The 12,289-nt window shown below is 42.2% G+C and overlaps 1 protein-coding gene across 7 annotated transcripts in view; it reads right to left on the reverse strand.

The window, feature by feature from the left end:
• The window catches only part of Stx3 (syntaxin 3), a 54,771-nt gene that overhangs the window by 13,936 nt on the left and 28,546 nt on the right, over positions 1-12,289 (reverse strand). For all 7 annotated transcript variants that reach the window (XM_045134643.1, XM_045134612.1, XM_045134653.1 and 4 more), the window contains exons 3-5: positions 3,959-4,058; positions 1,960-2,034; positions 639-706 (exon numbers count right to left, since the gene is read on the reverse strand). In XM_045134643.1, the coding sequence (XP_044990578.1) occupies positions 639-706; positions 1,960-2,034; positions 3,959-4,058 (243 nt within the window). The remainder of the gene's footprint in view (positions 1-638; positions 707-1,959; positions 2,035-3,958; positions 4,059-12,289) is intronic.

Raw genomic sequence — 12,289 nt, forward strand, 5'->3', positions numbered from 1 at the left:
CCTCAGCACTCAGGAGGCAGAGGTAGGAAGATCACTGTGAGTCTGAGGCCACCCTGAGACTACATAGTGAATTACAGTTCAGTCTGGACTAGAGTGAGACCTCAAAAAATAAAAAAATTAAAAAATTTAGAAAAGGAGGAGGAAGGCTGGAGAGATGGCTTAGCAGTTAAGGCATTTGCCTGCAAAGCCAAAGGACCTTGATTCAATTCCCCAGGACCGACATAAGCCAGATGTACAAGGTGGCACATGCCTCTGGAGTTTATTTGCAGTGGCTGAAGGCACTGACACACCCATATTCATATTCTCTCTCTCCCTCTCTCTCTCTCGGCCTCTTTCTCTCTCATGCTCTCTCAAATAAATAAATAAATAAATAATACCTATAAAAAGAAGAAGAAAAAAAGAGCTGATAATCAAAAAAAATAGGCAAAAACAAGCTGGTATCAAAGAAAAAATGGGCATGGTGAGACACTCCTTACATCCCAGCACTTGGGAGGCTGAGTAGGAGGATTGGTAGGAGTTTGAGGCCAGCTTGGGATACAGAGTGAATTCCAGGTTGGCCTGGGCTAGAGTGAGACCCTGCTTCAAAACAAAAACAAAAAGATTGATGAGGAAGATAGTTAAGGCAAAGACAAACTTACCTGGGACTTTCTAATTCGAAGGTCTGCTGACGACCGGACCTCATCTTCTTCAATATGCTTCTCCATGCCTAAAGTGAAAGGAAGGTTACCCTAGGAACACACCTCTGCTCTTCCTTCCTCGGAATGCCCTGTTTCATGTAGACCCCCTCAGCCTGCTCCACACAGAGGCCCAGCAGGCAGAACAAACAACAAGAATGGCAATGGCAGAAGTCAGCTCACATGAGCCTCAGACTTGGTTTCATTTATTACAAGTCTCTTCAAAATGACTCAGATTGTGGGTGTTATCTTTGGTCCTGCCCTGCCACTGACTAGCTGCGTGATTTCAAGAAAACCATGTAGCCTCTCTTAATGTTTCTGTCCTCTCATTTGTAAAATGGAACAAATAAGAGTATGAGTACCCCTGACCTGAAATACATGAGCCCACAAGTGTTTGGAATATTTTTACATATACAACAGATATGTTGGGGATAGGACATGAGATTCATTTGTTTCATATTCATCTTATAAGCACAGTAGAAGGTAATTGCACACTGTAGGATTAGTGCACTTGTGAGATTAGTGGTGGTGTCATATTGGTGCACAAAAAATTTCATATTTTAGATTTTCAAATTAGGCTTATTTGACCTATACCTCCTTCACAATACTAGTATACAGATTAAATACAGATGCATATAAACTGCTTAGCACAGTGGCAACCACACTGTCACTATTATTTTGGGGAAGATGTCCTCTCTCCATGCCTATTAAAATAGTTACTATAAATTTACTCTGGGAGAATTGATACTGCTTTTTCCTCTGACCATTAGCACACACTCACCAAATACCCTGGGCAAGAATACACTACAACCACAGAACTAACTAAGCCATTGGGGTTCCCAGGGAAACTAAAACTATGGCAGCAGCCTCACTGAGCTATGGTCCAAAGAAGGTAGGCACAGGATCAAGATATCCACCAAAAATGTCTACTGACTGAAGGACAATCCCTACACCTATATACCTTTATAATTATTTTTCTACTGTATGAGGGTACTGAGGAAACATAACCGTAAGAGAAAACCGAGGGACTGTGCTAATGAACCAAGTCAGTAGCTAAAAGCACATTTCAACGCCCCTCTCCTAACTTCAGTTCTAGACTATTCAAATACAGTGAGGATTCAAAAGAAAGTCAATTTCTGAGGCCACTGTAGGTCATTCCAGGGACAATGCCCAAGTCTCAGACAAAAACGGGACAAGTGGCATCACTCCATTAAGATGTCAGCTCAGAAGAACGGAGCCTGGGGAACAGCAACCGGTGGTGGGGACTGGCTTGTTCCCTCCTTACTCTTCAGTTTGTTCCGGACATTGTTGGCCCTTTTCTTGATCTCAGCTGTGAGCTTCTCGAGGTCATCTTTGGTTTCTGGGTAAACAGGAGGTAGACTCAATTAGAACACAGCCAACTGACTGCTCAGTGAGCTATAGCCGTCAGCAGGGCAGGCGCCTTCCCAGACACCCACTGCCTACAGCACTATTTAATCCAACATGCTGCATGCTGGCTTGCAGGGCTAAAAGCTTTCTTTAAGACACATTTTCAGCCAGATGCACAAGGTGATACATGCATCTGGAGTTGGTTTGTAGTGGCTACAGGCCCTAGTGTGCCTACTCATTCCTTCTCACTCTCTCAAATAAATTAATTAATTAAATATTTTTTGTTTTTCTTTCTTTTTTTTTTTTTGTTTTGTTTTTCAAGGTAGGGTCTCACTCTAGCCCAGGCTGACCTGGAATTCACTATGGAGTCTCAGGGTGGCCTCGAACTCACAGCAATCCGCCTACCTCTGCCTCCCGAGTGCTGGGATTAAAGGCATGCACCACCACGCCTGGCTTAAATATTTTTTTTAAAGCTGAAAAAAAGAGGTATTTTCATTCAGGGGGTGTAGCTCAATGGTACCTCGCATATTGGCAAATGCAAATCACTTTTTCAATGCACCACACCCAAAATCAAATTGATTACTAAATAGCTAAAATAAAAGGCATCTTTCCATGCCTACCACAAGCTTGGAACTGAGTGAGAAATAAGAAACTGGAGAGAAGATATCAATTTGTCCTTCAAGGTCTTCAAGTCTGGTAGGACCCATAAAAAATCAGCAGTCCTAAGAAGCAGCAGCAGCATGAGTAAAGAATGTATTCCCAGGCTGGAGAGGCTACTCAGTGGTCAAGGCGCTTGCCTGCAGAGCCTAACAACCCAAGTTCAATTTCCTAGTAGCCACGTAAAGTCAGATGCACAAAGCAGCACATGTATCTGGAGTCCATTTGCAGTGGCTGAAGGCTCTGGTATTCCATTCTCTCTATCTTTGTTCTCCCTATCTCTCTCCCTGCTTGTAAATAAATAAATAAATATCTTTTTTAAAGAATGTGTTCTGCTCAAGGTATGAACAGTGGGGCTATGGAGAATGAGTACTAGTAAGGTGTGCAATAGGAGGCTGTGGGAAATGAGAAGTGTTTGAGAAATAACCAGAGGTTCGTCTGGCTAAAGTCTATGTAGATGGGACTGAAATGACAGGAAGGTATGATCGTGGCTTAGTTTCCAAAGGCTCTGCTGAAATGTTCCACCTTGAAGTTTCAGGTCTTAATGAGCTTTTGATGGAAAATCACAGACAGGCTCAGGCTTATTTCCTATTCTTGTGGAACATAAAATACAACCCTAAATTGTGCTCCCCAAATATGGAGCAACTGGGAGGAAAAAAAGTGTGGCTTAGTAGTAACAAATGTGAGTTAAGTGACAAGATGGATTTCTTTGAGCTTGAACCCTTCTAGAACACCTCATGAGGAAAAAGAAGAATAAATAAATAAAAACTGCGTTTTCTCTCATACTGTGCTTAGGATAGTAGCACTAAATGGCTGCCTTATAGATTTCATACACACACACACACACACACACACACACACACACACACACACACACACAATCTTGTATCAATGTAAAAATAAAGTTGAAAAACTCACTTGGTCTGGCAGGATTTGGAAAGGGACTAGTAAAAGCACTTTAGTCAAGATGAGACCCAGTGTGGGCATATAAGAAGCACTGAGTCATTGCTAGCCATGAGCTATGAGCTGGGAAGTAGAGAAGTTTGGTCAATGGTTCAAGTAGGACCATGAGGTGAAGAGGTGACAGTGGCCAGGAGTGTGTAAGGTCAGAGAAGGAAAAGGAAATAGATGGGAGGGTGTGTACATTAGTGCAAGGTAATGTGTACACTCCCTGCCTTCCCAGAGGGGAGGAAAACAAGCCTGGCTCGGCCCCAGTGCAAAGGGTCGCCATCCAGTGACTCAACTCCGTAAACACTCACTTGGCTCTGGAATCGGTGCAGAGAGAATGATACTGTAGAGTTTCTTAGCTTCCTCCACATGTTCTGAGATCTTGTCAATATTGAGCCGAGTTTCCTCAATCTATAACCAGAAAGACGATAGCTTTCACCATCAGTGAGAGAGAATATGTCCACAGATGAGATGAACATTTAGCAGAGCTTCCTGCTGAAAGGGGCCCCACCTTCTGGTTTGAGCTGGCTTGAGGGACCTCTCCATTCTCTGGTAAGTTCCTCTCAACAGGACAGTCATTAAAAATCCTTACTCAGAGCCGGGCCTGGTGGTGCATGCCTTTAATCCCAGCACTCGGGAGGCAGAGATAGGAGGATCGCCATGAGTTCAAGGCCACCCTGAGACTACAGAGTTAATTCCAGGTCAGCCTGGACCAGAGTGAGACCCTACCTCGAAAAAAAAAAAAAAATCCTTACTCAGGCTGGAGAGATGGCTTAGTGGTTAAGGAGTTTGCCTGCAAAGCCAAAGGACCCCAGTTTGATTCTCCAGGCCCTCATAAGCCAGATGCACAAGGAGGTACATGCATCTGGAGTTCATTTGCAGTGGCTAGAGGCCCTGGAGCATCCATTCATATTCTCTCTCTCAAATAAATAAATAAATGTTTAAAAAAAAATAATCTATACTCCATCAGGGTATATTGCTCATATTTATGGAAGACGTCAATGAATTCTCTCTCTCTCTCTTTCTCTCTCTCTTCCCTCCCTCCCTCTCCCTCTCTCTTTTTACTTTTTTAAAACAATTTAAAACTTATTTATTTGAGAGAAAGAGGCAAAGAGCAAGCAAGTGAGAGAGAGAGAGAGAGAGAGAGAGAATGGACATGCTCCAGCCACTGCAAACTCCAGATGCATGCACCACCTTGTGCAACTGGCTTACTGGTACTGGGGAATCAAACTGTGGTCCTTTGGCTTTGCAAATGCCTTAATCACTAAGCCATCTCTCCAGCCTTCATTTTACTTTTTATTGACAACTGTCATAATGAATTTTGATCATAATCTTCTCTCAGAACTTTCTTTTGTCTCCCCTCCCCCATGCCCCTTCCACTAAACCCCTTTGTTAAGTGACTACATGATGTGTCAGAGAGTATTTCCAACAGTCTTTCATTTTGACATACAGACCATGGCAGGACTCTGCTAACTAAGCACCAAGCCATCCCCACATCCCTCCAGAGCAACAGCTGCCTGGGCACCCTGTTCCCTGCAGCAAAGCACACACACAGAGCAGAGATCTCAGGACCCCAGGTGTCTATCCACCTCATGACAAGATGAAGGGTGCATCAGTACCATAACAATTTACCAAAGGGACCCTTGTGAAACCCAGGACAGTGCAATCCTAATACCTGGGATACAGACACAAGGCCTGTGTACCCTTCTGCTCAATGGCTCACCACTTTCTAAAACCTGTTAGCAGCTCTCTAAAGTGGACAGAATAGAGAACTAAAGCTTCAGCTCTCTAAGCCTCACGTCAGTATTTCTGCCATTTGAACAATGAATGTCTCCCTCTGTAACCAAGTTGGCTTAGATGTGGCCTAGTTTGACAAAATAATCACTTGCTTAAAGATATAGAATAAAATGTTAATGTAATCATATCATAGTATAAATAAACACATGCATGGCTACTTGGTTCAGTTACTTTCTCATTCCTGGGGAAACAGCTTAGAGAAGGAGTTTATTTATTTATTTGAAAGAGAAAAGAGGTAGAAAGAGATAGAGAATGAATGGGCACACCACGGTCTCCAGCCACCACAACTGAACTCCAGATACATCTATCACCTTGTGCATCTCGCTTATGCAGGTACTGGGGAATCAACCCAGGTCATTAGGCTTTGTAGGCAAGCTCCTTAACCACTGAGCCATCTTTCCATCCCAGAAAGAGTTTATGTTAGCTCACAGTTTTGAGCAGCACTGTCCATCACAGCATAAGGGAAACAGAAAACTAGCACCCATCTTCACAGCAGCAGGGAGGAAGCAGAGAGTGAATATAACACCTTCCAGACCACCTCCAATGACACTTCCTCCAGCGAGACTCTACCTCCTAAAGGTTCCCAAACCATGCCACCAGCTGGAGATTAAGTATACAAATACATGACTCTGTGGACAACATCTTACATTATAACGCCACACCACTCAAATATTTGTGAGGCATTTTAACTGTATTAGTGGCATTATTCAAATGAGAAAACTAAACTTTAAGACTTCACAAACCACATAGCTGGTAGTAGGCATAGCACTCAAAGTACAAATGGTATTTTTAATTTTTTTTTATATTTTTATTTTATACTTTTATTTTTAATTCTCCATACTGTTTCACTTTCAGTAGAATCCACTGCTATATAAAAAGGCTCGGTGATACCCTGTAAACACTGGTGGTTCTCTAAAACACTGGCCTCTGCTTTTCCCTTTTTTTCCTCAAACACTGGTACATGCAGCTCATAAAATGTCACAGGTTCACTTCATATTTCTACCTCCATTACACAAATGTCTTGCCAAAATAACTACAGAGTTTTATGAGATCAAGGAATGGGAAAGACTTTCAAGAATAAAATGCACTAAGCAATTTAAAGTTGGCTTAACAAATTTTAAAATGATTTCAAATTTAAGATGTGTTTAACCAATTTTAACAAGCCATATAGCTGTAGATTTGTGGTGATCAATGGATTGATAGTCTTAGAAAATATCTTCTGGAAAATTAGCCTGACCCAAATTCTGGTCAATGGTAGAAAGAGAGGACATAGGAAATTGTTAGGATGAGCCTATTTTACCTCAAGTACAGAGTCACTACAGGCATGTGGTCCTGGCTCTTTTGTCTTCAGCCTGCCTTCTGATGTCCTGGGCCCAGGGAGCACCTCCTACCACCACCCTTTCATGCTATAGCTGCTCTCCTCTGTCCTTAACAGTCTCACCAAAAGAGGCATTTCAGGAACTTTGATTAGATACTTAAATCAATTCGCCATATTTTAAAAAAAATGGCTGGGGCAATGGTTCAGTGGTTAAGGCACTTGCCTGTAATGCTTAACAGCCTAGGTTCCATTCCCCAGTACCCATGTAAAACCTGATGCACAAAGCAGCACATGCATCTGGAGTTCATTTGCAGTGGCTGGGGCCCCTGGTGTACCCATTCTCTCTCCTTCTCTCTCTCTCTATCTTTCCTTGAAAATAAATAAATAATTTTTTTTAAACTTCAGGACTTCAGGATGGGCAGCTGGTTAATCACAAAGCTCCTTTCTTTGAATTTTATGTCATTGTTTTTTTCCATGGAAGTGTTCATTTCCCTCAATAATGAATTTCTGAGTATCTCATGAGGTGACTACATGTGACTTCCTTTTGTGTATGTGCCAGATATTCAGAAAATGATGGAGCTAAGGGAAAGCCTTATAGAAAACTGAGAAGTATCCAATATTTAAAGCTGAGTTTGGGGACAGAAAATATAGCTTAGTAATTAAGGCACTTGCCTGCAAAGCCTAAAGACCCAGGTTCCATAACCCAGTACCCAAAAAAAGCCAAATGCACAAAGGAGCACATACATCTGAAGTTCATTTGCAAAGGCTGATGTATCTGTTCTCATTCTCACATTCATTCTCTGTCACACTCTCTCTTTCCTTGCAAATAAATAAACAAAAAATAAATAAAGTAAAGATAAAAGCCTAATTAGTACATGGTGTGGTGGGAGGGTTAAGCATGCTGACATTACCCCACGTGATCATATATTAGTTGAACAAATAGCAGAAGAGAAAGCAGGCCCTTCCCAATACCTCTGTGAGGTCACCATCGAGACACAAGAAAGGAGCTTACTCAAGCTGTATTTCAGAGAAAAAAAAAACACTGGGCTTTGAACTCATTAATTTGTTAAGAGCTCAAACCCTCCCTCTTAAGCCACGTAAGCTACCAAGAACCCCACAGAAGGCTCCTGAAGTTCATGTGCATTCCACCTGAATCAGATTACTATATATGTTCTGTAAGATTTAATTATTTAATTTATTTATTATTTAACTACTTCATTTAACTATTTCTTACAGCAATCCTAATGCTAAAAAATACACTTGAGTCATCAGTAACCACTCATGGAAATCTAAGGATGGCAAGCCAGCCACTCTTCATGTTGGGCATTGCTAATTATAATGACCATATTAGACTGACCACTCTCATCTAACTAAAAAGAGGTAGTTATTTTGAAGTTATGGATGCCCTCTTCCCCTGGAACCTAATTCTCCAGTGGAATCTAACTAGACAACAGAAAATACTGGCAGGCTGTGGTAGGGGTAAGGTGGAAGGTTAAGCAATAACCTTTATTCTCCTTAAAAATTAGTCTGTGCATCTCCTAAATCCCTATGAACTTTGTGCTTCTAGCTGGGCATTAATTCTTGCACATTTATTTATTTACTTAAAATTTATTGTGGGAGTGGTGGTGCACACCTGTAATCCCAGTATTCGGAAGGCTGAAGTGGGAAGATTACTATGAGTTCAAGGCCAACCTGGAGCTACAGATTAAGTCTTAGGTCAGCCTGGGCTACAGTAAGATCCTACCTCAAAATAAATAAATAAGTAAATAAATAAAATTTACCATGTGTGACCCCTATTTTGACAATACTAATGTGGTTTGCATCGAATAAAGGATCCCTCCCTTTCACAACCCATATAACTTTGCCTTTCCTCAAGAACACAATCCAAAACAGTCTCCATGCTGGAACTTCTCATCCAAGTCCTCTTTGCTTTAGAAAGCAAACTCTGCTGAGAAAGGAAAGACACACCTCAGTCAACCAAGCAACAGACAGGAAGTCCCTAAGAGGTTTTACATGTATATATGTATGTATGTATGTGGGGAGAGGGTCTATAGGCATGCACCACATGGAGGCAGAGGACAACTTTCATGTCTATCCTTGACATCTATGTCATTTGAGGAAGGTTCTCATTGTTTATCATTCCATTTGCAAGATTACAAAATATTCTTCTGTCTCCACTTCTAGCTACACTCGTATTAACAGAAGCCCGCCACCATTTCTGGCTTTTATATGAGGTCTGGAGATCCAAAATGAGATACTCAGAGTTGCACATAAAGTGCTTTATCCAATGAGCCAACTTTCTAAACCATAAACTCTCTTTTTATGAATTAAAAGAAAAGAATGAGGACTGGAGAAATTGCTTAGAGGTTAAGGTGCTTGCCTGCAAAGCCTAAAAACCCAGATTCAATTCCCCAGTACCCATGTAAGCCAGATGCACTAGGTGGCACATGTGTCTGGAATTCATTTGCAGTGGCAAAAGGCCCTGGTGTACCCATTCATATTCTCATTCTCTCTCTCTGTCTCATCTGCCTCCCTCCCTCTTTGTGTCTATCTCTTAAAAAAAGAAAAGACCGTGTGTGGTGGCGCATGCCTTTAATCCCAGCACTCAGGAGGAAGAGGTAGGAGGATTACTGTGAGTTCAAGGCCACCCTGAGACTCCATAGTGAATTCCAGGTCAGCATGGGCTACAGTGAGACCCTACCTCAAAAAAAGAAAAGAAAAGAATAGCCAGGTGTGATGTTGCATGCCTTTAATCCCAGCATTCAGGAGGCAGAGGTAGGAAGATCACTGTGAGTTCAAGGCCACCCTGAGACTCCATAGTGAATTCCAGGTCAGCCTGGACTAGAGTGAGACCCTACCTTGAAAAGTAAACAAACAAACAAAAAAAAGTTATAGTGGCACACACCTTTAATCCCAGCACTGGGGGGGGGGGGGGGAAGAGGTAGGAGAATCACATGAGTTTAAGGCCACCCTGAGACTACATAATGAATTCCAGGTCACCTTGAGCTAGAATGAGACCTTACCTGGAAAAAAAAAAAAAAAAAAGAAGAAGAAGAAAAGAAAAAGGAAAGAAAAGAATGATCTCAGAGTTATGCTGACTAGGGAAAACAAGTTTTCTTGGACAATAATCTCAACTCAATTAAGTCTATCTGGGCTTTGCATCACTTAAAATTTTAAACAGGAATATGAAAACCTATCTAGTTATTTTAGCCAAAGTAGTATAGCACAAAAAAATCGTCAGACACAGAATTCTCTGAAAATGAGCCACAGCAAGCTAGAGGCCCAGAGAAGGAAGCTGAGGCCACCAGGGCAGAAAGCTTGGGCTCTGCTGGAACCCTGGAGGAGGAGTCTATCAAGTGAAAGTAGAGGCCACAGAGCAGATACATCTGAAAACAGGAGACTGGCCCTTGACTAGTACCTCCTGTCTTATCTACTTGGATTCCTTTGCGGGGTGGCGGGGGGGGCATCACAGACAGGTGAATTAAACAAGAACATATTCCTCACATACTGGAGGCTCTAAAGTCCCAGATCCAGATTAGGCTTCAGCACATGCATTGCCACTGATCAAACATAAAATGTAGCTTCTAATGCAAATCAAACCAATCCTGAAATTCTATCTCACCCCAGTCAGAAGAGCTACCACTCAAACAACAACAAATGTTCAGTTAGGGAAACGGCTCAATGGGCAGAAGCATACTTGCTGTGTACACATGATGACCCGAGTTCAGATCCCTAGAACCCACACTGTACAGCTAGCATCTGTCATCCCGGCCCCCCTACAGCAGATGGGGGGTGGAGAGAGGAGAGTCCTGAAGCTCAGAGGCCAGCTAGCCTGGTTTGTACAGCTGTGAACAAGAGACCCTGCCTCTAGCAAGATGGAAATGAAGACTAACAGCTAAAGTTGTCCTGTGATCTTCACTACACACCGTGGCACAAGCATGCCTACACTCACACACATACGAGTGTGTACAAGGCATAAAGGAGCCTTTATAAGCAGTTAGTGCTGCAATTACTTTCTTGTTGTTGGGACAGAGGAAGAACTACTTTGAAAAGCTGACCAAAAGCAGCTTACAGGGGAAAAGGGTTTATTTCAGCTTACAGTCTCAAGGAAACGCTTCAACATGGCAAGGAAGACAGAGGCTCAGCATCCCATCTTTCACATATCTGGGTGGAAGCAGTCTAAGCACTGGACTTGGAGCTGGGCTAATAAACCTCCAGTCCCACCACCAGTGCCACCCCTCCTCCAGCAAGGCTCTCCCAGGTGGGGACTGAATGTGACATTTAACCACAAACACTTGAGGCTATGGGAGACACTTCACATTCAAACTACCACACTGGGAATGCTAGCCAGAGGACTCTCTATGGAGCTGATGGTACTCAAAACTCATCTAAGTGGAAAAGAAGAATCTGAGGAGATCTCAACAGTAAAGGAGATTTCTGCCACGCCCTCCAAGGCTCAGGGAACACTGCAGAACAGGCAGAAACAATTAAGAGCCACAGGGTACATAGCCATGTCTTGAGGCACTGTCCTCCCAACATGAACTAAATGGTGTTCTCATGACCCATGGTGGTTACTATCACCCCCAGCACAGTTCTGAGTCCACCAACATTTTGACACGGAGGACAGAAGAGGGCAAAAGGAATAAGGCAACAAAACAGAGGAAGGACTACCTTAAAAGAAGGGGGTCCTGGGGACGGGGACAAGGGAGAGGGGACAAAAAAAGGATAAAGGGACAGGAACACGATCAAATTACTGTATTTCATATATTAAGGTTCTCAATGTTTTAAAAATATCAAAAAAAATCAAAAGAAAATCAGCATGACAATTCTTTAAAAGCTAAAAATAAAAGTTTATATATGAAATAAACCTAGAAATAAACCTGAAGGATTAAGTCAGCATGCCATGGAGATTCTTACACATTCATGTTTCCTATGGCAATATTCATAGTTGCCAGGATGTGGCATAATCCTAAGTGCCAACAGATGAATGGATTTTAAAAACCACACACACACACACGCACACGCACCACAAATAGAGTATTACTTAGCCATAAATGTCTGGGGAGGATCATACAACAACCCAAATACAACCCAGGACTGTTAAAAAGGAACAGGGCAGGAGTGGAAGGCAGCTGTCTGGAGGGTCAGAGTGCTCCTCCTTCCTTCTTGATTTCTTCAATGAGCCATCCATTGTTTAATAGTGTGTTATTCAATCTCCTGGAGTTCACATGTCTTCTCTAGGTTATCTAGTAATACTGAATGGTGGTCAAATAAAATTCGAGACATTACTTCAATTTTCGTAAAGTTGTTGAGACTTGCTTTGTGTCCTAATATGTGATCACTTTTAGAGGAAGTTCCATGAGCTTCTAAGAATGTGCATTCTGTAATTTGGATGGCATGTTCTGTAAATAGCTGTTAGGTCCATTTGTTCTATGGTGTCTATTAAGCTCCTTGTTTCTTTGTTTTCTAACTAGATGGCCTGTGTACTGGTGATAATGGGACACTAAAAGTTGCCTGCTATTATTGT

Source organism: Jaculus jaculus, chromosome 1, assembly GCF_020740685.1.
Source record: "Jaculus jaculus isolate mJacJac1 chromosome 1, mJacJac1.mat.Y.cur, whole genome shotgun sequence".
NCBI classification, from domain to species: Eukaryota; Metazoa; Chordata; class Mammalia; order Rodentia; family Dipodidae; genus Jaculus; species Jaculus jaculus.